This window comes from Catharus ustulatus, chromosome 9 (genome assembly GCF_009819885.2).
Source record: "Catharus ustulatus isolate bCatUst1 chromosome 9, bCatUst1.pri.v2, whole genome shotgun sequence".
Classification (NCBI taxonomy): domain Eukaryota; kingdom Metazoa; phylum Chordata; class Aves; order Passeriformes; family Turdidae; genus Catharus; species Catharus ustulatus.
Genome location: NC_046229.1, coordinates 6,246,787 through 6,272,606, shown reverse-complemented (window position 1 = coordinate 6,272,606; position 25,820 = coordinate 6,246,787). Strand labels below are relative to the sequence as shown.

At 42.2% G+C, this 25,820-nt stretch overlaps 1 protein-coding gene across 3 annotated transcripts; it reads left to right on the top strand.

Moving 5' to 3' along the window:
• On the top strand, window positions 1–25,820 carry PODN (podocan). 3 transcript variants are annotated; one of them, XM_033067742.2, is made up of 11 exons: window positions 2–1,251; window positions 3,720–3,964; window positions 5,514–5,607; window positions 7,173–7,237; window positions 11,329–11,438; window positions 13,676–13,832; window positions 15,233–15,348; window positions 17,163–17,820; window positions 20,120–20,268; window positions 21,866–22,072; window positions 23,142–25,820. In XM_033067742.2, the coding sequence occupies exons 1-10, from the start codon at window positions 1,167–1,169 to the stop codon at window positions 22,038–22,040; spliced, it is 1,854 nt and encodes a 617-aa protein (XP_032923633.1). In that variant the 5' UTR covers window positions 2–1,166; the 3' UTR covers window positions 22,041–22,072; window positions 23,142–25,820. The 3 variants fall into 3 exon arrangements, with proteins under 3 accessions (XP_042635513.1, XP_032923633.1, XP_032923634.1); XM_033067743.2 differs by having other exon boundaries at window positions 3–283; XM_042779579.1 differs by lacking the exon at window positions 23,142–25,820 and having other exon boundaries at window positions 1–1,251; window positions 21,866–22,073.

Genomic DNA, 25,820 nt, shown 5'->3' with positions numbered 1-25,820 from the left:
GGATCTCTGAGTCACCAGGAAAAAGCAGCCAGCTTTGTTTTGTTTTTATTTTGGTTTCAGTAAAAACACAGTTCCCACTCTAACTTTTGAAACTTCCACGTGGCACACAGGGGGATCAGTTCCAGTTGATATAAGCCTGGATGAAGAGAGGGAGGAAATAACTTAATTGCTTTAGACTTCAGTTCAGCTGGAGTGGAGAGGAAAGAATCAGTGTCCCTTCTTTGGAATTCAGCAAGAAGGTCGTGTTGTTGGTGAGGACAGATCTTCTGCAGGTTTTGTGGAGGTACTGTATGGAGCACTGTGGGGCACTCACAAAACAGGTGGCTTTATATTTAATATAGTAACTGCTGTCAGGGACAAAAAGCTGTGTTTCTTTCTGGGGAGTATTGCTGCACTTGGAGCACACTGTTATCAACTGTATGTTCCTGTTCTTTCACCAAGAATGGGGAAATAAGAAATGTGAGGCTTCTGGGCTGAATGTCTGTGTCTGTGTGTGTGTGTGTATGTTCTGATGTTAGTGCTGTAATGCAGGGCATAGAAGATAAAAAAGAGATTGAGTGGATGGGGTGTCACAGCAAATTTGGGGACTTTGCCTGTATGACATTTGTAGATTCAGCATATTGATCCCTGCTCCCTGAAGATCAGTTGATGAGCAGGAGGGAGAGTTAAAGGGAAAGGAGATAAAATGCAGGAAAAATTGCTGATTTATCTGTTCCTAGCTAATTTGAACCAGAGCCCCAGAGAATGGGAGGACATTCCCACCTGGAATTCAGATTTGGGTTGAATGCAGCTAAACTCAAAGATGCAGTAATGGTGCAGCTCCAGTGTCCTGCAACGAAATCCAGGAGCACACACACTGTCTCTACTTCTCTTCTGCCAATTCCTGCATGCTAGCTTTTGGCTTGGCTCACAGATCTTGCAAACTGTGTTGACAAAAGTAATGGGAGATTGTTTACTTCCCAAGTCTTTATATTCAGGCTATAGCTGCTTCCTCTTTCCTACTCACATTTTCCCATATGGTGACTTTGGAAAATTCCTCTCTGATTTCGTTGGGAAGTGCAGGAAGCTCTCACTGGTAGAGGGTTGCCTGTTACTCTCTCCAATTCTGCTGCTCACATCTGGAAAGGATCTGGCTTGGAAAGGGGAACTCACTCTGAGCTCAGTGCATGTTACTGACATGGCATGAGCTGAGAGAGCCTGTGGGGGCAAGAGAAATGTTCTTCTCCATTCATCTGATTTCTGACAGCAAAGGTGAGTTTTTCTATTTTTTTTAAAGCTGACTTGTCAGACAACCTGCAGCAGCAGCAGCCTGCCTTTCAGCTGCAGCTTTTAGGAAGGATACTCAGAGTAACAAATTCAGTTAACCTGATGATTTTGGAGGAGAATTCTCTCCTTTGGTGGATGTTTTCCCATCTGTGTGTGTATGTCCTGTGATAATGTGTGTGGGGGATAATATGTAACAGAGATGAGGTATTTTGAAAATGATTCTGTTGTTTACTGGGGGCACTATAATCACTGAGAAGCATTCAGTAACTCGTGAAACTTCAGCTTACCTCTTGAGACTGTGCCTTTTGTAGCACTCTCGTGCTGTGAGGCACCAAAGTGCAGGTGTCAGTTATGTCTGGACTCAGAAAGATGCAGCCACAGAAACCCCTGAGCTGATTTCAGTGTCACTTCATTCTTTGGGTGGCAGGACCTGCTCCAAAGCCCACCTACAGCAAGAGAAGAGGACTGACTCTTTCTAGTGGGGTTTGAGCTACTCCTTTAGAGGCTTTCTTAACAAGGCTTTGAATCAGGCCCATAGGAATGAGTTGAAGTAGAGAGAGTTAGTTCAGCCTTTCTTTGAAGTAAAGAAAATCACTATCATGCCTGGTTTTACTGCCTGCACTCCAGATGTACACAGATGTTCCTCTATCCAGTGTCTCACTGTGCTAGAGCAGCATTCCCTCCACAGGCATTGTAGCAGACACTTGCATATCAATAAGGGGATGAGATTCCCTCAAAATCTTAGTGTGCAATAGATAGAATATTTCATGTTAATTTTCTAACATCTTTTCAGTAGCAGATGTGGAAAAGCCATCATGTTGCAAATCTAGGGAGCCCAAGACCAACCACGATGTAACTGTGCTATGGGAACAGTGCTGATACTGTTACAGCAGAGCTGACTGAGACCTGTATATGCAAGGCTTTCTGTCTATAGTTTCTTTGGCAAGCCTCTATAAGGGTGAGCTGTTATATAGGAAAAATATTTTCTTAGAGATCTGAAATACTTTCTAAGATTATTTTCTCTAAGATTTCTGAAATATTTTCTGAGATTAGATCACCAAATACTAAGAATTTTACTAATCCACTGTTGGCATACTCATATGGTCAGCTTTGGTCTCAGTGTTAATATCAGCCAAAAAGGAAAGTTCTGTAAAAGAAATTAATTTAATTATATTCAGCTATTACAGATATGGAAGCTGTAGAATAGTGGAACAGGGGAAAGAGGGATCAAGCACACAATGATAAATGCTTAAAATCATCCATCCACCCAGCATGCTTGTAGCAAAGACAGGACTAAAGCATAACCAGCATCCATGTTTTGGGATGCTCTGCCCTGTAGTCCCATTTCTTCAAGTACAAATCACTATTTAAAAAACTTACTAAAGACTTTCATGACTGTGACTGAGAGCAGAATGTCTCCAGTGCTTCCCAAGCATCCAAGCTCTCTGTGAGAGCTTCTGGTGCAAAGCTGCAGACTTGTGAATGGATGTAAATGGAGACATGCAGTTCTGACAGCTGCCAGTCTGGTTCTGTGGGGTTCTTGTTTCTGATGCAAAGAAGGAATCTGGGCTAGCAGAGTTAAAGACAGTATTTATTTTGTAAGGTCATGAATCCATCGTGCCTTTTCACCTTAAAAGATCAGCCTAAGTCTTTCTCATCGCTGTCAAATCCTTTTGTGAAGAATAGCTGAGAGGATAAATGGCAAGCCATAACCAGCCCTGACTGCAAACCTTTCTGTATGAAATCTGAGAAGGGCAGCAAGTGGGACTGAGGGGGCTGGGTTAGGGCCAGCTGGCTGCTCCAGTACATACTCAACTTCTGTTTGGATTATTTTAACCTGCTGCCAGAAAGATAAAAGCTGAACATTAGCCAAGTGTCTTAGGTTGAGATCAGCACTGTCCAAAATCCATAGGAAGCCCGTTCTGTTTTCAGTAGCTGCGAGGTTTTGTTATTGTTCGATGCACGCGTAGCAGCCCCTCTGAGAGTCACTCTCGACCAGCCTCTATGTTTAAATAACGAGAAGAGTTTCGTTCTATGCAAAACTGTGAGGAACGGTACGACAGGCAACCACAGTGAACTAACATTGCATAACCTCTTCCCTACATCTGCGGGATCATCTGGCGTTTCTCAATATGAAAAAAAAAAAGCAATAAATAACTCGGGGATCGGGGGCGGTGCGGGGGATGCTGCCGGCTGTACCCGGGACCCCTGCTTGGGCAGCGCAGTCCCCAGAGCGCCTTGAGGGGCCGCGAAAGCGCCCCGGGACAGCGGGAAGGCGGCGGTGGGGCCGGGGTTGCGGGGCTGTCCCGTGGGTCTGTCCCCCCGGGCCGGGTTGCGGGGCTATCCGTGGGGCTGTCCCGTAGGGCTGTCCCGTGGGGCTGTCCATGTGGCTGTCCCCCCCGGGCCGGGTTGCGGGGCTGTCCCCTGAGCCTGACCCGCTGTCCGGCCCGCAGGGGCGATGCCCGCCGGCGGCCGGGCGCTGCTGGCGCTGCTGGGGCTCCCGGCGCTGCTGGCCCTGGGCTGCGCTGCCGACAGCGATTTCTCGGAGGGCGGCCCGGAGCGGCGGCGGCCCGGGCCCGGCCCCGCCTGCCCCCGCGACTGCGGCTGCACCCAGGAGGGCGTCGTGGACTGCGGCGGCATCGACCTCAAGGAGTTCCCGCTGCTGCTGCCCGAGCTGACCAACCACCTCTCCCTGCAGGTAAGGGGCGATCCATCGTTCCCCCGTGCCCTCGTTCCGCCCCTGAGTCCCGGCGCTTTCCCTCAGCCCCTCCTCGCTCCCAGGGAGCAGCAGGTGCAGCAGGCCCGGCTCCTGGGCTCGACCAATGCACCTGGTTATCAGCATCCTCTCCCCTCACGTCCAGCGAGGGGAAAAAAGAACTCCACATTCTCTCACAGCTCCATGAGAAGAATTTTTTGTACAAACCAACAATCTCTTGTTTCTCCTTCGGCCAGTTGAAATTCCTGGAGCCCTTCCGTTTTGGGGTGTCTTTGAAGAAGATGGGCTAAATGATAGAGAATTCTTTGGGCAGCACGGTGTGTTGGTTCAGACACAGTGAGTCAGTCCAGAGGCAGGGCCAGCCCTGTCCCACCTCTCCCTGCAGCACACGGACTCAACAAGGAGCAGGTGTGACATGGCCAGTGCCATCTGTCACCCTGAGTGGCACTGCCTGGTGCTGGGCTGCCTCTGGCCAGGACACTGATGTCATGCCTACAGCAAATGGTCCTGCTCCAGACACCTCATGTCTTGTCATGGAAAGGACATATAAGATGTGAGATTCCAGCTTCAGATAGAAGAATTGGGATGTCCTAAACTGTGAGCAGGTTTCTATGCTCTGCTCTTAGTTCATTGATCCCTGTGACCAGCATTTGGGCTGGTGTCCTTTCCCTGCCAGTGCTCTGACACCTGAAGGGCCAGAGCACAGCAGCCCTGTGGCTGTGCCTTCTTGGAGTGATGGCAATAGTTCAGGTTTTCAGTGCTTGGCCCTTCACTAACTGCTTTTGGTTTATTGTTCCCATCTGCCTGTTCTGTCCCGTGGACGAAATGCAGATTTTGTTTAGACCTTTTTCAGTTAGAAAAACTGTAATGTAATCTGGCACCTTCCTCAGCAGACCTGTCCCAGGCGTGTGCTAGCCATGGCTCCTGCCTCTGCTACCAAAAGAAAAGAGGCTTTATGGAGCTGCAGCTGTCATTTTCTGAGCACTGGCCTGGCTTCCAGCCCAGTGGGTCCTTGACTGGTCCCCTGGATGCTCAAACTAGAGCACTCATTGATGGTCAGACTGTTAGTCAGCCTGTTAATGAAAATCTGATGGCAGTCACTCCTGACAGCACAATGAGCCTGGTTTGACACTCCCTGCCCGTGACCAGTGGCTTTTAAAATACCCATGAATAACAGAAACCATAAGCTTGGAAATCCACCATGCCAACCTTGTAGCAAATGCTTTGCTGCAGCTACAAGGTTTGGCTGTGGCAGATGGACTGTAGGCCTTGTGAGGGATAATCAACACTGTGTGTGCTACTGCTGCATAAGCTGGATATTCCTGGAGATGAGCAGAAATCAGGCTTTCAAAAGCTCCTGGGTTTGGATGTTTTGGGTTTGAGATCCGAGTCTGGCTCATTGTAAGAGAAATCTTGACAAGGATTTGACACGGTGGGTTCACTTCCAGATTTTATTGAAGTTCACAGTCTGAATTTACTGGGATCCTTCTTGGATTGCTTTGTTGATGATTAATACTCTCCATTTTCTTAGAATAACCAGATAGAAGAAATCTTTCCAGAAGAGCTTGCTCGTCTTTATAGACTGGAAACTCTCAATTTGCAAAACAACAGGCTGACTTCAAAAGGTGAGCCACGGGATGGAGCCTGTGCCTCCAGAACACCAGCTTATGCAATGAGGCCAGTGGCAGCTGATAAGGAAAGCCAGGGTGATGGATTGCCTTGGTTGGAGTGGTTTGCTGTGAGCCTCACTCCTCTGGCCATCACACAGAGCATGGAGACACTTTATCATCTGAAACACAATACTCAGTGTGGAAGAATGCAGCCCTGCTGAACCAGTGGAGGAGACCTGGCAGCAGCTCGTGTACTGTGGCGTGAGATCTCCTCATCCAGGAAACTCCCTCTGGTCCCACAGGCACTTCCATGCAATGCACTTGAGAAGCAGAAATGTCCACATGCTGAATGATTTCCTCCTGAATGACCTTGTTTAGTTCAGTCTAGCCAGTCAGGGCAGTTTGGTCCAGTTTTGTCCTTGTCAAATTTGGTATGAATTTATATACATATTGGAAATAAGGACATTTCCACCCTTCTCAAACCATTTTGATTTTTGTAGGCAGGTTTTGCTTTCTCAGCCTTATGCTTATTAGAGAAACTTAATAAGGGGTTAGGGAGGAAAGCAAAAGAAACAGAGGAATTGGAGTAAACAGTAAGAGAGGAGGATATGGGATACAAAAGGAATAATGATTATCAATTTGTGTCAACCAGTTAATCTGAATGCTCCTTTTACCTTCATTGAAATGACAGAGAACAAAATTTATTGAGAATGTGGGCATATTATACATGGGCCCCAAGGCACAGCAATCTTACATAGCACAGGGAAAGCTGTGCTTAATATATCCAGCCTTTGACATTATTACCTTTGGGCCTTTGTGTTTTCTTTCACAAGCTTCAGTGCAGCCCTGAGTTTCCAATGTGTTTTGACACAGAAAACAGCTTCACCTTTGACACATGGTTATCAAAGTGCCAGGTGAAAGTGTTACTTGCAGGCTTTCCATTGTGACAGCAATTGTGCTTGTATGATCAGATGGATGTGGAGTGACTCAGCTGAAAATTAATAATTATTGGGGGAGGATAAGGCCTGAGCTGGATCAGCTCTCTGAGCTGGTTGCTGTTTGGGTATCTGTATTGTGGAGAAGCAGAGCAAGAGAAGGGTTGTGAAATGCAGGTGCCAAGGTTACTTTGGCAATATAGTCATAAATCAGATTGATCTGATCATTAAGCAACCTCAGATTATATCTTTGCAAGAAAAAAGACTTGCAGAATCTTAAGCAAATTACAGGAGAAGGTTCTCAGATAGTGTGGCTGCTGCAAGCACTGATAATCAACCATAGAGCGGATCCATACAGCTCTGTACCTGACACCTGCCAGTGGCCTTGGCCACAAGCCTTGTATGATCAGGATTTTAAATAGTCCTCCACTGCTCTTAACAAGTGTCTACTGTTTGATTTGGTTTGTGGGTTTGGGTTTTTTCCTGATTAAAAAAAAAAATAGAGACATCAATAGGTCTGAATCAGATTGTTTCAGTGGCCATAAAAAGTGTTTCAATCTCACATGGAAGATACTGAGAGAGAAAGCTGCCCTCAGAAAGGCAGTAATGTGCTGATGTCACTGATTAGTTATTCCTGTTTTTAAGGCTTACCAGAGGAAGCATTTGAGCATCTGGAGAACCTGAATTACCTGTACCTGGCAAACAATAAGGTAAGAGACTGAAGCCTTTCAGAGCTCTTTCCTAATTGGGTTCTGAAAATTAAATGAGCAAGTTGTCAATTCTTTCAAAATGTACATACTGCAGAAGTAAAACTGTGCTAAAGTGATATTCAAATGCAGGTTCATCTGAGGTCAAAACAGTATGTGAAAAATTTGAAGGCTACACATGCAGGTATATTTTGAACACTTATTTATTTGTGCACCTGGTGAAAAGTTTCACTTGTGTAGGAAGGTACAAAAAGCCCCTGCATGTATAAATTACCACTGTCTTCAGTAGGCTTTGGATCAGCTGCATGCAGATTTGGTTCCTGCCTGTATGTGGGGTAATTATGTGAAATGCTGCCTTATCAGATGAGGCTGGTTGAAAAATTTGTGAACAAACACATCCTAGTGTCTATGTTTGAACCGTCAAGATCTGTAAAAAGTTATCCAGTTTTCCCTGACTCCCATTCTTATCAGGCTGGATATGGGGAGGATACCCCTACACAGTGAAACTGTGCCAGTCATCAATTTAGTCTTTTAGCTGTGGTGGTAGGAGCTGAATTTCTTCTTTTGATGGAGAAGATCCCAGGTGTTTTCCTATTATGACCCAGGTTGGATACATTGACAGAAGCACATCTTTCCTGCCAAGGCTAGGAAATGAAATAGCTCCTCATCTACCCTTGCATCTGGGTGGTTCCTTTTATGGCTTCCTTCATCCCCAGTAATTGTCCACAAATATTTGTTACAGAATAAATTGGAATCCACAGAAAAATATAAGTTAAAACATCATGCAGAGCTTCTTTCTTTACAAAAATCCTGCCCTTCCATCCCACCCTCTCTCTCTCTGTATGTCTGTATATATATTTTATTGCCCTCTTAAAATCTGGGACCATTTGATGTTCTGATTAAATACATGTGGCCACATTCAGGTTTCAGTCAGGCCAAGACACATCCAGAATCACTCCATACATTTCTGTATAGAGTGATTGAGAATAGAACCCATTCCTTAGTGCAGTAACATTGTGTTCTTTTCTCTCTTTCAAGCACCATTTCCATGTAACAATCTTGGCACTTAATAACTCCATAAAAAGGAACAAGCCAGACTGTGACTAATATTCCAGAACCTTGCACTCTGATTTTCCCTGTGTAACAAAACAAAGTGTTTGGTTTTTCTGGCTTTGCTGCAGAGAGAAAAGAATCCCAAAAGAAATTGCAAACATCAGCGAATGTCACAAGTAGTTATAGTGAGAAGTTGTGGACCCACAAAAATAACACATTTCTTTATAAATCACAAGCCAGGACAAACCAGATCGGCTTCAAACTGCATCTCCTTTGCAGCAGGAAACGCTGGGGATCAAGTTACTGTGGTGTCTGGAGGAGGGCAGGGATTTGCTGGTAGTTTGCTCCTTGTTTTATGGATTATCTTAATGCTGCTTTATCTTCCATTGTGATCCCATCAGATGTAGCTAAATCATCTTTCATTAAACTGCCATAGTTGGTCAGAGAAAAGAAATGTAAGAGACTAAAAGCCTTCTGTGGCCTGTGAGTAACAAGTACTTCAAGTAGAGTGGATGCTGTAGTTTCCTTTTTAATTTTTCACCCACTCTTGTGTTTTGTATCTCTCATAAAGAGTGCACAGTAATCCTTAATGAGAGAAATTGTTCCACCAAATGATACACCAGATCCTGAGCTGTCATTATTGATATAAGCACATGATTTTGGTGACAGAAGGTTTACATTTCCCCATATCCTCAAAGTGATATGGGATTCACCCCAATCCAGCACTTCTGTTTTTGTCAAAGCTTCATCCAAGCAAAAAAACCCCAAGCAATTCAAAACTAGTAATGACTTTCATATTAACTTTCTGAATTCATTAGTTAACAGTGGAGATACACTGTGCTATATGGAAAGGAAGATGCAGCAGGAAAGTTGAAAGAAAATTGCAGCAGGAGAAATGGCAGATTGCTTCTTGTTGGGCAATAAATTAGACAAAGCTATTCAAGTCAACTGTATTTTTGCTAACACTTAAAACAATCCAGCATGAATCCTTCAAGCAGGTAATCAGTGAAAATCAGTCTCATGACCAAGTGCTGAAATGCCAAAGCAAATTCCTGAGCAAGTGAAAACTCTTTTTGGATTAAACTTCTCTTTCCTCTTTCTTGTGGTTCTGATGTCTCTCATTTCACATGTCTGAGCCATGCCCTTTCCTTTGTACAAAAGTTATGACCTAACTGACTGGAGAAAAGTTTTAATGTACCACTGTGTATGAAAATGATTAAGTCTTGTTTCCTGTGTCTGAATTGTCAGTATTACATCATGGCAGAGACTTATTTCTTTCTGAGGCACTGTCAGACCTTTGTGCTCAGGGATGAGTGCTTTTATCCAGCTCCCTGAAATCGTATCTCCCAGATCAGGAGGTGAGAGATTACCACCAAAGCCAAGAGCAACTGCAGGAATATGCAGAATGGCTCATTCCAGTGCTCACAAACCATCTGGAAATGGTGATAAGAGTGTGATTTGTGGGAAAGATCTTTTTTTGTGTTTTTGACCATTTAATGTTTAAGACAGGCTAAGGATGGAGGTTTTGGGATGGCTGAAATGAAATACAGTAAATAATTTACTCCATTTTTTTAAACAAAAGACTGTTTTATGAGTCCAGTAAATTGGAAGCTCATGGATGGAGTTCATCAGTGCACTCTTGACATACCAGTAGAGAGGGGTGTAGGCACTCTTTAGATAAATACATATTTTAAGGCTTGGGTTAGGCAGTTCTCCAATAAAATAAAAACAGTATTCATATTTTAAATATTTTTGGGTTTACACTATTATTCATAACCCACTGCAGTTTTATGGTAATAAATGTTTGAAAAATATGGTTTTATGTGAGTCTTGCTGTACTTTGTAGGCTGAAAGGACCAGGTTCTGTTTCACACAACAGAGCTGTGAGGAAGTTTACAGATTCCATGAACTTCAGGCTAGAAGGCCCATCTCTCCCATTGCTCCAGTTTCCCATCCTGATCTCAAAGTCAGTATCTCCCTGGGAATGAGCCCTTTGGAGTGCACAGAAAACCCTGAGTGGTCTCACTAGTACTGCAATGAGCACCTGTAACCAGGGTGGCTGCACCTGCCAACTGCAATTCAGTGTCTTCTCTACTCAAGGATCATCTGTTACAGTACTGTGCTAAAAAATTGTTTCCCAAGGGCTTCATCTTGCTGCATAAAACTTCTGGGTTTATGCTTCCCAGAAAACTGTTCTCCATCCAGCCTGGATTGTCACCTGTATTCTTGGTTTGTAGGTTAATGACTTTGTTATTGCAGCCACTCAGTGAACCTGGCTATTGTTTTACCTGGATGCTCTCTAAAACAGAGCTTTATTTTTGATCATTGCTTTTCACTCCACCAATTTGTTCAGATGCAGGCATTTCTAGGGCTAGCTTTGAAAATCACTGATAAAAATAGCAACAAGAGCAACACATTCAATCCTATACCTGTTGTCAGCTACAAAGTTTTGAGGACAGGGCCTTTCTGTACTTCCTGATGCATCACTTGTTTATTGAACAAAGTATCATGGTGCACTTTGCTTTGAAGTGCCATTCCTCATTCCATCATTTGGCTCAGAAGTGTCCTTGTTCTTTGGGAGCCTGAATCCTCCTTGCAGAGATGATCACAGATGGATGCAGTGGAGCAGACGTGTGAAGTGACACCTCCCCTCCACAATACACCTTCCTAAGAGAATAAGCAGTAGGTCACTGTGACAGGGGTTGGAGTTTTTTTGGCACAGCAAACTGAGGAATTAGGAACAATAATAAGCAAAGTGTTTGCTCTCTGAATAACAATTTCTTGATTTCTTTCACCAAAAAGAAACAGTACCCTTCCAACCCAAACAAACATTTTCATATCTTAGAGCAAAAGTCTGTCTCCTTCCTGGAGAGATTAGAGAGTGAGGACAATTTGTTTTTGTTCATGCAATCTACATTCAGTTTAATTTATCTTTGCCTGTTTAGGGAAGATAAATTTGCAAGTGTTTTGCTGCTCCTTTAATACTCAGTTAAAACATTTGCTGCATTTCATTGGAACTCCCCTGTATATTTCTTTTGCAGCTAACAGTGGCTCCGAAATTCCTACCAAATACCTTGATCAGTGCAGATTTTGCAGCCAATTATCTCACTAAGATATATGGGCTCACATTTGGACAGAAACCAAACTTGAGGTAAGGGACTGGGAAGTAAAACAATACTGGTGTTCTGCCACTGCTTGGATAAAATTGGTGGGTGATAAGAAACTATCTGGATAAACCATATTATTGCCTACTTGTGTTTTTGGAAAGAAGCTGTTTGTTATTCTCTGCATGAAAGATCAAACAAACACATTCCAAGGGCTTTTGCTAGCTGCCAGACACTTCTGCAAATACAAAATGAACTTGTCCCCATTTTATTTGTGTATGTGAGTTGAAAAGAACAATTTAGTTTCTCAAAATGGAGATTAGTAGTTTAGAAATCTCTAGTTTTATTATAGTCTGTTCATTTTTAGAAGTAAAATCAGGTGGACAATACAGTACTCAGTGCAGTATAACTCAGTTCTTTCAAGGTAAGCATTTCAGCACCTTCAGAAGGGGTTCATGCTCCAGATCTGCTGCCAGAGGTCTCTGCTAGGTTCAGGCTGTGATTTTCTCATCTGGATTGACAGCAGCACCTCCATGTCAAACTCAGAGGCACACAGACCACCTCCTGTGAGGTGTGGGCTTTTCTAAAGGGGTGTTGAGTAATCTGCAGCATCCCCACACTGCACCATCCAGATCCTGCACAGACATCCCAAACTCTTGGCAGCAATTTGTGCAGCCAGGGTTGGAAGCAGTTAATGACAGCTCATCCAGCTGAGCCTCTACAGCCCAGTCTTGTGATGAACTGAAGAACTCTCCATTCCCACTGAATTCATTGAGAGCTGGAGCTGCTCTGCACTTCCTGGGCCTTTAGTCTCTTAGGCTCTTGGAAGCTGAAAGGGCTGAGTCACTCACAGATTTCTGGCAATATCTCATGATGAAAGAAGCTAGATTTATACATGTTTTCTTCCTTGATCTGAGGTGGAGATGCTGCTGTGTTTTGATTCCACATTAAAATTATTGACTCTTCTGAAGTGATTTTCACACTCTTCTACACCAACATTAATTTTAATCAGAATAAGTGCTAATTGATTTCCAAGGTTACTCTCATAACCTCTCAAACAGTTGTTTCAGTTATTTTTTTGCCCCCAGCAGAGTTCATGATCTCAGACTGCTTATCTGGAGAGTAAGTTTTTCAGAAGGGCAAATATTTGTGATTTAAAAGTACAGCTGACCATGCAGGGTAAACAATACTTCCAGTGTAGCTCTGAACTCCCTGGAGAGTGTGATCACACAATTGTATTTCCATACTGAGCCTTTCCTTCCTTCCAGAACGATGTTGCCAAGTTTTCTGCAACTGATAGAGAGTCCAAGAACAAGTTAAAAAAACTCACTTTGACACTTTTGCAGTTTTAACCTCTCTCTACAAATTTAGCTGCCTGCTGCATCTGGGGGTAAACACAGGAAAGGAAGAGGTAATCAAAGTCACTAAAAGTCTATAATTTCTTTTGTTAAAAAGAAGTAAAATGAATTAATTTAGCAGTTAAACCAGTGAAAAGGAGGAATAACTTCATAGACATACATTTCTTAGTACAGAATTGAAACCTGTGTAAGGATGAATCAGTTTCTGAAAATCTGTTTGGAGAAACTATTTTTTGAGTATTAAAGGTTGAAAGTAAGGAGGGCAAAGGAAAAGTAAGAAACTCTGTCTCTTGATCCCAATGGCTCATTGAAAACCAAAGCATAGAAAAGAGAAAAGTCTGCCAGACTGAGTAAATCTGTTGTCTTTCTGTCAGTACCCTATTCTGAGTTCTAGGAGTTGGAGATAAACTGTTTCCTGGGGTATTTCCAGCCTTCATGGGAGCAGAAGGAATGGAGGGTTTAGAGATAAACCTTTCTTATGAGACCTCCAGGCTTATGTTATAAGTCCAAGCAGCCCAGACTCAATTCCAAATTGGGGCCATATCTATTAAATAGAGATGAATTCTAACCCTGTGAGTGAGGCCCCCACACTGACATTCTGTGTTTCCAAGTACTGCACAGTCCCAGGCTTTGGTTTCTTGTAAAGAAAGGTTTCTTGTAAAGAAGTTAAGGCCACTTGTGAAATTAGTATTCATGTGCAGGTTTGGATTTTGAATAGACCTAACTTTCAGAGAGTATTGGAGCCAACCATTTGGTCTTGCATCTGTACCCCTTGCTAAATTAAAGGGCACATTTTAAGAACAAATCTAATTATCTCAAGGAAAGATGAAAAGATTGAAATTATTTTAAATTAAGCTTTCTCTCAGCAAACAAAAACTCCAGATCTCCCTATCTGTTGAATTTTATCTTTTACTTCCTTCCAACAGATCTGTGTATCTTCATAACAACAAACTTTCAGATGCTGGGTTACCTGATAATATGTTCAATGGTTCTAATAATGTGGAGATACTCATCATGTCCAGCAATTTCTTGAAGTATGTTCCAAAGAATCTTCCTCCAGCACTATATAAATTACACTTACAGGTAATAACAACAAAGTTTTGTAATCCTTTAGGATTGTGACAAAGTACTGTATTTGTGTGGGTTTCACACCACACAGCCAAGACATCCCAGTGCACCTGGGAACATCCCCAGGCCCACTTTAAGCCTTGCCTGCTGTATTCTCAACACTAGCTGTCCCTATCTCCTTCCTTTTCTGTCCATAAGCAATAGTGTGTTTTTGCAAATCACCAGAATGCTCCCAGGGGGCAGAAATGCCTTTGTGTGTTTGCAGGGGGATGTGTTGCAAATCCCTGTGTGGTTGCACTGTTGGTCTCCTCCTTGCATAAAATGATATTAATACATATTAGAACAGGAATTGCCTCATTCCATGGCCATGTCTCCATGACCTCCCAGTTAGCTTTGCCTCTGATGCCACTTGTCCTGAAGCTGCTTACCCACTCTGTACTGGCTTTGCTCACTGACTCACTCCACACAGACCACTGCTTCCCAGCATCAGTGGCTGCTGCTTGCTACTGAACTGGCAGTTCAGTTTGGATCAGCCTTTCTCTACTGCTACAACTCCTCCAGCAAGAGTGCAATAGCAGAGTTGTGCTGTTAACTACTCTCCAGCATTTTTAATTCCATGTCATCTGATTCTGATAAAAACGCTTCATCATGTCTGAGCTGTAGATCTGAGTCTGAGCAATGGGAGAGCCACAGCAGTGGGGAGCCCTGGGTCCGCTTGATCTGAGTGTTGACAGCTCCTTGGACATGCAGAGACTGCAGTCTGTTATCAGCCCTGGACTGAGGCAGCTCTGTGCTGCCTCCCAGCTCTCATTTCCCTTGAAGGTTTCACCAGAATTCCTGTTAAACTCTTCTAGAGAACAGGCTTCTCCAGCTTGAAGTTTACTTTCTTTTCAAAGTATGAACTTACTTGTCCCCTGCATTTTTTTGACACTTACAGATAATCATTATCTCCCACAGGGGTCTCACACATTGAGAATTACACTTTGAACTTGTCTCCTTCCCTGCTGTCCCCAGCTGTGTTAAGGACAGAGGAGATGAGTAGAGAAATGAGTGTTTTATTTGCAAGTGCACCATCTGTCAGTAGTTAACATTTACCTTGATATTTTGACTGGGAAAAACCAGGACAATGAGAAGAAAGAGGCAGCCAAAAGTGGACCAAAAAATCTGACAGGTGTACTTTAGATGTAATTTTCTCTTTTACTATTCAGTGAGACAGCCAAATTTGTCCGTGTTGGCTTCTACTTTGTATTAGTTGACAAATGAATCTGGTCCAGTTTATCCCTCACATTATAATGCCCCCTAAATATTTTATGTCTAGCCCTTCTGAAGTTTAATTGCCCATGTTAGTTGAACAGAACCCAAATGTTGTGTTGATTCATGCCAAATACTGTGCTTTGTGCTTCTGGTGACCCTAGAGCAACAAGCTGGAGAAGATTCCCAAAGGAGCTTTCAGTGAACTTGCCGGTCTGCGGGAGCTGTATTTGCAGAATAACTACTTGTCTAATGAGGGAATGGACAACGAAACTTTCTGGTGAGACTGAGATGTGCACTTTGTACCTCTGTGTCTGTCTGCCCCCTCTGGGACAGTCGTGCATCTACTGAACAAAGGACACAGTAAAAAGTAAAGTTATTAAAAGCTGGATGATGTTATGCATTGCACTGCTAAGTCTGAGATGCAAAGGTCTGGGTGAGTGGTTGCAGAATAGTTTCAAACAAAAGACAGAACACTGAACATCAGACTGCACCACTCCATGCCTGCCACAGACCCAGTCATGCCAGTGCTGAGTCCCTTCTGGGAAAAGCCACCTAGAGCAACACTGAAAGCTACTCTCTGTTCTTCCAAAACAGTCAGAAGTGAGGTTACTGGGACTTTCCAGTTTCTGGGGCACTTCACTGGGTGTTAAGGCCAGACCTTCATCTTCACTGGAGCCACTTGTGTGTTTCTGTGAAGGTGGCTTGAAGGCAGCCACAGCCACCCAGCTGTGAATTCCCCTGGCCCAGCTGTACCCCAGTGCAGGTGGTTGCTGGAGCAGGCAGGGATGCAGTGGTGCTGCTCAAGAGCCAGATGGCTGCAAAAGCTTTTCTACCAACTGATGCAACAGAAATAGCCTTTGGCTGTCCTAGATTTAGCCTGGGACTTAGCACTTCAAAAATTTAACATTTTTTTTCTCTGCTTGCACTGAATGCTGCCCTTGTTCTACCTGAAAATCGAGACCACACAATTGGTCCTGCTCATAACTTAGTTCTGTAAACCCTCCTGATCTCCAGACACAGAAATGCACCTAACTGTGCTTTCCTTTCCCATTTCCCATGCCCAGAAACCTCCCTCAGTAGTTTACTATATCTGTGTTGAGTCCACCTCCAGGTCATGTTGGACATGTAATTTCTGTTAGGATATTCCCATCCAGGGGAAACGTTGCAAATGGCAGCAGTGAAGTGTTTTACCTAAAGATTGCATTTGTTCAGAGCATGCTTGCATAGCTGGAACAGCAGTGTAGTAACTAGTGAGTAATGTCTGTAACACATTAGTTCTCATGTTTCCTGAAACTCTCTAGTCATCTGCAATGGGTTATGTAGTATCAAGGAGGCCTAAACTCTAATTTGAACTGAGAAGCTGACTGGAAATACAAGGGAATACAGAGTTCCTCAGTCCTGGCATATAATACCATTGATCCACATCCAGTTGGTATAAGTGGCTGGTCTGAGGATTTAATTTAGCTTCAACTGAGACTGTGGAATCCAGATTCAGTAGCTTACACAAAGCAGCTCTGGCCCTGACTCACTTCCATAATACTGGAGGGTCAGGAGAAGTTCACTACCTTAGCCTAGGACACTAAGTTAGAATTTCTGCTTTGCATGAAAGTAACATTTTATCACCTAGAAAGCAGGTCTGCCTTTCACTTTCAGCAAATACTTTCAGAGAGACAGAAATTACTCACACTCAGGCTTCATTTCTGGGAAACTGAGAGCTAAACTTTGTGTTCTGGTGGTGCTCCCATGGCATCTTCCTTGTATTTGTTCACTGAAATTGCTTATATGTTGCTATCTGGGACTGCAAAACTGTTCTCAGGCCTCAGCTCAGTGGCAGTTTGGGTGTCTGTGGACTCAGGCATGTTCTCTTGTTGATGTGCCTGGGGAGTGGTGGCAGTGCCAAATCCCAATCCCTAATGGCAAAATGGGAGCTCCCCATTTGGTGTCCACATCACTGATATCACGAGTCAGAAAAGGGCAGTGGGAGCTGTGCTGGGTAAAAAGGCTCTAAAGCAAAGATTGTGAAATCTTTGAGGGAGTTGGTTATTGTTTCACCTTGCAGAATCAAAGTGTTTTCTTCCCTGCTTTCCCAAGGAAATTGTCTAGTCTTGAATACCTGGATTTGTCCAGCAATAACCTCTCACAAATCCCAAGTGGTTTACCTCGAAACATCGTCCTCCTCCACCTGGAGAAGAATGCAATTAAGGTGATTGACAGAGATGTCTTGACCCAAATTAAGAACCTGGAGTACCTTCTGCTCCACAATAACAAATTAAAAGCCCGAGGCATTCACCCCTTAGCCTTCCAGGGCTTAAAGAAGCTGCACACCGTCCACCTGTACAACAACATGCTGGAAAGGATCCCCAGTGGGCTGCCCCGGAGAGTGAAGACACTCATGATCCTTCATAACCAGATCTCAGAGATCAACAGGAATGACTTTGCCACCACTTACTTCCTTGAAGAGCTGAACCTGAGCTACAACAAGCTCACAAGTCCCCAGATCCATCGGGAGGCCTTCCGTAAACTGCGGCAACTAAAGTCCCTGGATCTTTCTGGAAACAATCTCCACACGGTGCCTTTTGGCTTTCCAAAGAACTTGCAGGTTCTGAAGCTGAAGGAGAATGAGATAAGCATCATCCCAAAAGGGACTTTGTCTGGGATGACAAAACTGAGGGAACTGTATTTGAGCAACAATAAACTGAAAGTAAATTCGATTTATTCAAGAGCATGGAGAGAACTCAGCAGTCTTCAGGTAGAAACATCACCTTCTCTAATTGTTTTAGTGAGATGTGATGTCCTCATTTGTCTGCCTAAATCAAATTATGTAGCACCAATAGTAAATGTGTTTGGTCCTCATGTTTTGGGGTTGCATTGTAAGTGTTGCACACTCTGTTTCTAGAGTAGAAATGATGTGCTGTTGTGCCAGAGGTAGGTACCTCCCACTGCTGGCAGTCCAGCTTTGTTTCTGAATCCTGACAGTGTCCTGTATTTTCAGAAAAACATCAGTGAATGTTGTCATTAAAACGGAAATTAGGCCTTTCAAATAGCTTGTCTCCCAAAAGATTTAAAATCAGCTCTGAATAGAGACAGCAGAAGGAAGGAATGCATAAACAAAAACACTCTTAATTCTCAAAGCCTCCACATCAGCTTACAGTCAGACAAGCCAAGCTGTAGGATTTAGCAGCTCAGCTGGCTAAGGCACCTGGGGAACAGCTCGGAGGTCTGGATTCAATCAGCAGTTTTCTCATTTGCTTAATTGTTGGAGAAAGTTAAACACAAACCACAAGGCAGGCAGAAACAATCACATAGTGCTGAGCAAAATGACCTTTCAGAATTGTTACTCTGGCTGAAGGATTTGTCTGCATTTCCTGTTAGGCAATGGCCCCTTTCCTGCAGTGAAAGGTATTGCTGTGCTATATGGCAGCCATGGAGGGTCAGGTCACTGCACAGGCAAAGTGTGCACATCTCAGAGCAGGTCAGGGATAAGGACATGCAGCAGATGTCACACTGGCCCCAGTGTGTTTTCAGACAATCCTGACGTTAATCTATCCCAATGTTTCCCTTTCTGTTGTGTCTGGGAATAACCAATAGCTTGTTTCTCAGTTAATGTCAATCAGCAATGCAGCAACAGTGTCTGCAGGGCTGTTTGCATCAGCTGCAGATTTGGTCCCTGGCTTTAATAATACCTTTTGCATTTGTCTGGTGCCTCACTGATGTGTGTGTGTGAGAGTGTGTGTGCAAATGCATTTAACATGCAAAGCAGTCTGGAAGGAAGATGCTGTTGACAATTACAGACTGCTGGGATTGTTTTTCTGCAGTACCTTAATAAAATGTTGGTTGTTTTATTTTCAGCCAAAACGTGGGTCATGAGCCACGTTGGGCAGATGGAGTTGCTGGTTGAAATGATGAGCTTTCCTTCTCAAGGGTCCTGATTCACAATTATGTGGAACTTCTGTTCTCCTCTCACTCCCCTGCAGTCAGTGTAAAGCCAGAGGTGTTGCTGACTCAGCCATTGGCCATCCCCACAGCAAACCTCACTCTCATTAAAGGGTTCAGATAATAGCACAGACTTAAAATTCTGCTGGACTAATGGGGCATTTATGGCTGTTGCTTTTCTTTGGAACAGTTACTTCTTGTTGGTTGTTTCCAGCTGAATCCTTTTCATCATTAAGTGCTTAACTGTGCAGTTGGTTTCTGAGTTGTTGCACTGGAGTGAATTTGGCAAATAACCATCCATAAAGATCCTGATCATGCATGTACTTAGTAAATGCTTCAGTCCACACTGTTTCCATGGAAATCACTGGAGACTGCAACTGCAAAGCGAGACATTTACATAATAGACTTGGCAGTACTGGGTTAACAGTTGGAGTCAATGATCTTAAAGCTTTTTTCCAACCTAAACAATTCAATGGTTCTATGATAATTGTTTTCCAGACTGGCATTATGTGAGGAATAAAAACACTGGAATGAGGACAATTGTTTGCAGAAGTGTGGCTTTGAGTAGTGGGTAAATAGTGAGTGTCAGGTTGGTGCTGTGAAAATATTACAATACAGGATAACAAAACATTTTTATTGATTCATTCTCTTGCATAAAATTAATCTGAGAAACGACCATGACCTTTAGTCCTGCTGTCCTCATAAATTCTCCAGGTTAGAATATTTCCAGATGGTTTTATGTGTAACTGTACCTATCACCACCCTTAGCCAGTAAAGTGTTTGCAGTAGCAGATGCCAAGGAATTCTCCTACATATCTGAAACCCAGCCTGTTTTTAATTTACTTAAAGCAGACATGGGCTAATGCCTGGGGACAGAGATAAAGAAATGTTGGAACTCTGAAACAAACCAGCATGATATACCATGTGAAATCAGGATGCTCAACAGGAGTGTAAGAGAGTAGAATTGTTTTGGCCACACTTACCTTGATGCAAATTAGAGGTAGATTAAATTAATTTATTCTGTAATAAATATAACTTCAAGCGTAAATCTCCTTCTGGAGTGTTTCTAATATTTAAATTCAGATATTTGACCCCTTGTTGTCTCTTCCTTGCAGTCACTAGACATGGCTGGCAACCAACTGACATCTATCCCACTAGGCCTGCCAGAATCTCTGGAGTATCTGTATCTCCAGAACAACAAGATCACAACTGTTTCAGAGAATGCTTTTGAATCCACACCCAAAATAAAGGGGATTTACCTCAGGTAAGGTCAAGTTTCCACTTCAACACACAATATTTTTTTCCTTCATCATCCACTTTATAATGGCTCTCTTTTTAGAAAGTATTTTAGATCCTTACTTTCTGAACAAGCATCTCTGGGTTATAGTAATATGTGACAAAACTATATTCATCTGCTCAGAAAAGACATGGATACACATAAAAAGCTCCTTTTGGAGAGCTTGTCTTTTCTATGCTTATTAGAATGGATTGGGAATGCCAGTAATTCTGGGCAATTAACATGATGTCATAGTCCAATATTCAGCTGTGAGCCAAAAGTTTACAGACCCCTTGTAGAAGTGCAGCTTTGCCTGTGTGTGTTGGCCCTAGATTTTGACAAAATCCCCCTCCAGTGAGGTGTGTGTGACTAATCTTGGAGCTGTGTGCATTCCCTTGATAGCTTTGTCAGAAACAAGTGACAACCGTGACATTTACGTAACTCACTTGAGGGGCTTTGCTGGATTTTTTCCCACTCTCTCAGTTGGAAGAGGACTTTGTTTTTATAGAAGACAGATACTGACCTTTTCTTACATGTAATGTAAACTCACAGTAACAACTGATTGAAGCAGAGATTTATACAAGAAGTGAATCTGTCCCTGTAATATATTCAGTATTAATCTGGTAGAATATTATTGAAAATATTAATTCGAACTAATCTATGAATCCCTACAGAATATTTGATTAAGCTGATCCAATGGATGTGTTCAAAAAACCTAGGCTGCACAAGACTAAATATGGTCTTATTTTGTCTGTATGCACCTAAACTGCCCCATATTTCTGAATAGTTCTGGAGCATACCTTTATGGATGAATGATTCCATACCAAGCAAATAAAATTACGAAGTCTGGTGTAAATTAGAGCAGTCTGTCTATTCAGCTGCTCACATTTATGAGATTTTAGTGAATGCTTGGATGTGAACCAGAAACCACATACCACATTCTATATTTCTGTATAAAGAAAAAAAGGAATTTGCAAAACAGTTTCACTAACATATTCAGGAGGCAACTCCACCCAAGCTCAGTCGTATTTTTAATGGGAGGCCACTAATCACTGCAGTGCTCTGAAACAATAATATACATATTGGAATATCACACAGAACACAATTTTAAGCATGTTCAAGAGTAACAGACCAGTATATGTGACAGGTTCTTAAACTGCAGATTAGTTTGTTTGTATTCCTGGAAATGCAAATAACAGCTGAAGAATTATTGCTTTGTGTTTAAAGAGTTACTTTGAGTTTTGTAGGTGAAGAGCGAAACTGTCAAGGAATGACACGGAATTTTATGAAAAATCAGTTACACTTTAAAATGTGGGCTGTGAAGCAACTGCCTTTCCTCTCTGGGAAGGAGAAAGGAGAATAGCAAGAGAAAGAATTTGTGGGGGAGGAATTCCAATATTATGATTTTTTCCCCCCATCCAGAGGAGTCAGCACTTCTAGAGTGCTGTTGTGAGTCAGTGTAAACTTAGAGTAACCTGGGTCAGTGTAGAGGAGCTGCAGAATGGTTTCCTCTCAGTCTCCTCATTTCTGAGTTGTATATAAAAATGGGTTTATTTTAACAGGAGTGCCTTTTTGTTTGTTTAAGGTTTAATAAGATTGCAGTTGGAGCACTGAAAGAAAGTACTTTCCAAAACCTGAAGCACTTACAGGTACTGGATATTGAAGGGAACCTTGAATTCAGCAACAGTTCAAAGAATAAGGATGACTCAGAAGAGGAAATGGAAGATGAGGAAGAGGAAGAGGAAGAAGAACTGAGATAAAATGTGAACTATAGCATCCCATCACATGGGAGGTAACAGCTGTAGCTGGGTTAAATCAAGGCCCCAGTTCTCAGACTCTTGTGTAAATAATTCCAATTTAAACATATGATTGAACATAACAAGTGAGTGTCTGAACTCTGAACTTAAAGACTTCCACTGAAACATGATGGGGAATCACAAATTAAAAAAGGTTGAAAACACAATATTTTGTAAAATGAAACAATATATATGTTTTATCAGAATTCTTAATGGACTGTTCTTAATGGCTTCTGTTTATAGCCACAGCAGACACAGTAGTTAGAGATGCAGGTCCTTGTTCACTAATTCTCATAACAAAAAATGCAAATATTTCATGACACTTTTAAGCAGTTACTTCAAAAGGAAAACAAAGAACAAACTGTGAAGCTTGCTGATGCAGAAGAGGTGAGGTCAAAGTAGATTAAAAATTAGACAAATTAAAGTAAGATTAGACCCATTGGTGTCTGTTAAATGTGTCACTTGATTACCAACTCTGTCTCAAGCAGTATTTAAATCACTGACCACTTGGAGGGGAAAAATAATGCTATACTTGGTGTATTTCTTATGGAAAGTAAAGCACCTCTACTTGAATCTCTTTTCAACTGCAGAAAAAAAGATACAGGGGCAATGACATTTGAAGAAGATGCATTTTTTTTCATAAGAACAGTGATCTATTTACTGCATCTCTTGTTCAAAGATTATGAGGTCCAGGACTGTTTTTTCTTCCAGAGATCTAAACTCTTAAGTGTGGGAAAAAAAATTATTTTGTCCCTAATCAACATTTTGTCACTGAGAATGACACAAGGAATTGCTAGGAATAATGCTAATAAGCTTAAAAGATGATGGGGGCTTGAAAAGGGCAGAAGGTACTTGAGAAGTCAAACATTAGCCCTCCTGACTAGGCTATATGAAAAATTTGTTAAGTAAGAAATAATTTATATCTACAGACTTAGAGTACATTCAAAATCAATGCATCTCTGGTTTAGTTTTGGGGGACATGTGACATGTCAACAGGTACTATGTTTGTCTTATTCTGAATGTTGTATTCCATTATGTAACTTATTTTATTTTTGTGTTTTGCAGGAAAACATATGGAAAAATACATATATGTCTATGTGTATATATCTCTATAGATATACAGAGAACATTTAGCAAAACGTGCAATGAATTCTGCAGGAACTGTCATGGCACTGGGCCAGGCTCACAGGAGACAGTTTCAGTGCCTTATTCAGGGAGAGACCCTGAATGCCTTCCCAAAGCTTCCAAATCATCTTATACAAGACCCAGGATCATAAGGGATTGCTCTGGAACTCACAAAAGCTGGCTTTTGTTTCTTCTGTTTCTCTTCCCTCACTGTTTCCATCTGTAATAACAATATGGGACTGTTTTGAACACAGGCCTTCAAATGCCATTTTTGTCACTGCATTTTAAGTGAACCATGTTTATGCCTCTTTTCTTTTCCTCCACCCAAAAGAAGCTGTTGTTGGCCAGGGTAGATGGATATTTGCAGTAGTTTCATGTGCAGAGCAGTGTATGAGGCATTTTGGTCATCAAGCAGCAGTAATAATTCTGGATGCAATGATTTCTCTGTTATAACAATGTGTATATTTGGATAAGAAAAACAAAATAAGGCTGGATCCCATAATATTTTATCTCTACTGCCAAAACTTGCAGTATAATCCTGTTTAAGAAAGGTTTTAAGATAAAACAATTGCTCTTGTGAATATATATATAAAAATATATATAAAAAATCTGTATGTCTGCCTTCCAGAGCTTTGGAAAAGTTTCTGTCTCGCTGTTGTTTGGCCACGGGGCAGTTGGGTGAATGTCTCCAAAGGTGTGATCAGAGGATGGAGTGACAGGATGAAGTTTAATGTATGTGGTAGAATTTTCCACAGTGTATCTCATTCACACTGAGAGGCACGAGTGAGACTGATGATGTAGAAGAGATTAGTGAGTGTAGGCTCTCTCAGGAGAAAACTATGAAGTGTCAAAAGAAATTAATTTAGTTCAAGTCTGGAGACAGTGCCTGCTGTCATACTCTCTTAAAGCCTCCCCTACTTTATGATGTTGAGTGCTCTCAGCTCCAATTGGAATCATAGGAAATAAAGAAACCAAGGAAAAGGGGACCTACAGAGGTACAAGTTTCTCAGTTGATTAGAATGTGCTTCATCTGAGGCAGCTAATCTGCTTGACAAAACAGTCTTTTCTTTTGAGGATTTCTGATTGAACACATGTTGTTTTGCATTCTGCATTCCAGGATTGACTTGGAAACACAGTTGGCTTAATTTTTTACCAGCTGTTTTCCTGCTGGAGATCTAGCTCCATATTCTCCCTTTTGTTTCCCATAGCACATGACAGTAATTTCAAGCTGTTGTTCCCTACCTTAGACAATTCAGCACACTCATTAATCATAGAAGGAAAGATTGCTTCCTGAAAAAGTAAAAGCTTGGCCCTAGATATTGCAAAACCCATACATTTTTGAATATCAACTATACAGCTGAGCAATAAAATATCCTTCCAACTGACTGCTGGGATAGACTTCTATGTAAAATGTCTACAGAATGTAGCTCAAGTTGATTAGCCATCCCATCTCCAGCAAACACCAGTGGAAGTTCTGCCAGCCTTCTGTGAAAAAGACCAACTTATTAAACTCCTGAACAAGCTGAGAATGTGCAGATTTGTAGAGATTTATGGAGAATTGTTTTTAAAGTTCTGTCCCTTGGACTATGATTCAATGAAAGGTCAGGTGCCTCAGACTACTTTGAATCCCTTGAGAGTCTGATGCAGTGAGTGCAGGGGTGAAGGGCACCTGTAGAAACCCAAAATGTCAGGATGTTCTCCATATGTGCACTGTCAAGCTTCTGGAGCAAGCAGCAGCCTTTGCCAAAAGAGACTCACCTACAGTTTAATATGCATATGGTATAGATCAGGTAAAGTTAGGAGACACTTATCCAAGTTTGTTTCAAGTAGTTGCACACTGAATCTGTTCTTTAAATGGGGCAGTATTTTCCAGAAGCAGAACCCCCCAAAACACCACCATTTTTACCCAGTAAAAGCCTCAAATGTTCCAAGATTCTTTGATTGTTCTGTAAGAGATTGGTGAGGGAGAACCACAGACCCCATTCCTCACTTACGTGTATCATCAGCACCTATGACATTGGACATAATGCTGTCAGACCAAAATGGGAGTTTATTTCTTTCTCTTAAAGGAGTAAGAGATGCCATGGGGGATGTTGAGGAATAATCAGAAGTCCTCAGAACTAAACTTACATATTTCTGTGGGTGGTACCCATAATCCAAAATGGAGCAGGACCCAGGCTCTAATTTTATTATTTCCTTTAGAGAAAATGGGAGTTGGGAAGTTGGCCTTTTCTTAGGCCACAAAGAGGCAACACAAATATTGCTTTCATGTAATTTTCTTCCTGCAATTTGCTTGGATTTGGGAAAGAGAGGAATAGAAGGGTTTTAAAGGCTGAGATAGATATATGAATAATGAAAACTTGAAGTCTTAAACATTCAGTTAGAAATTTTATCCCTAAATATTCATTTATGCATGCTTGGTATTCCTGTGTGGTCTGTATGCAGACTGAGGTCTGGGTTTATTGGCTGTTTTTTATTTTAAAAGCTGTGTTTCCTCATTACAGAGGATACTGCACAAGATGGGGGGAAATGGGATTTTTCCGAGCCATGATTTTTCACAGCTACAGGAGTACAAATGCAGCTTGAGAGCTATAAAGAATTAATCAGGTGCCAAAAATA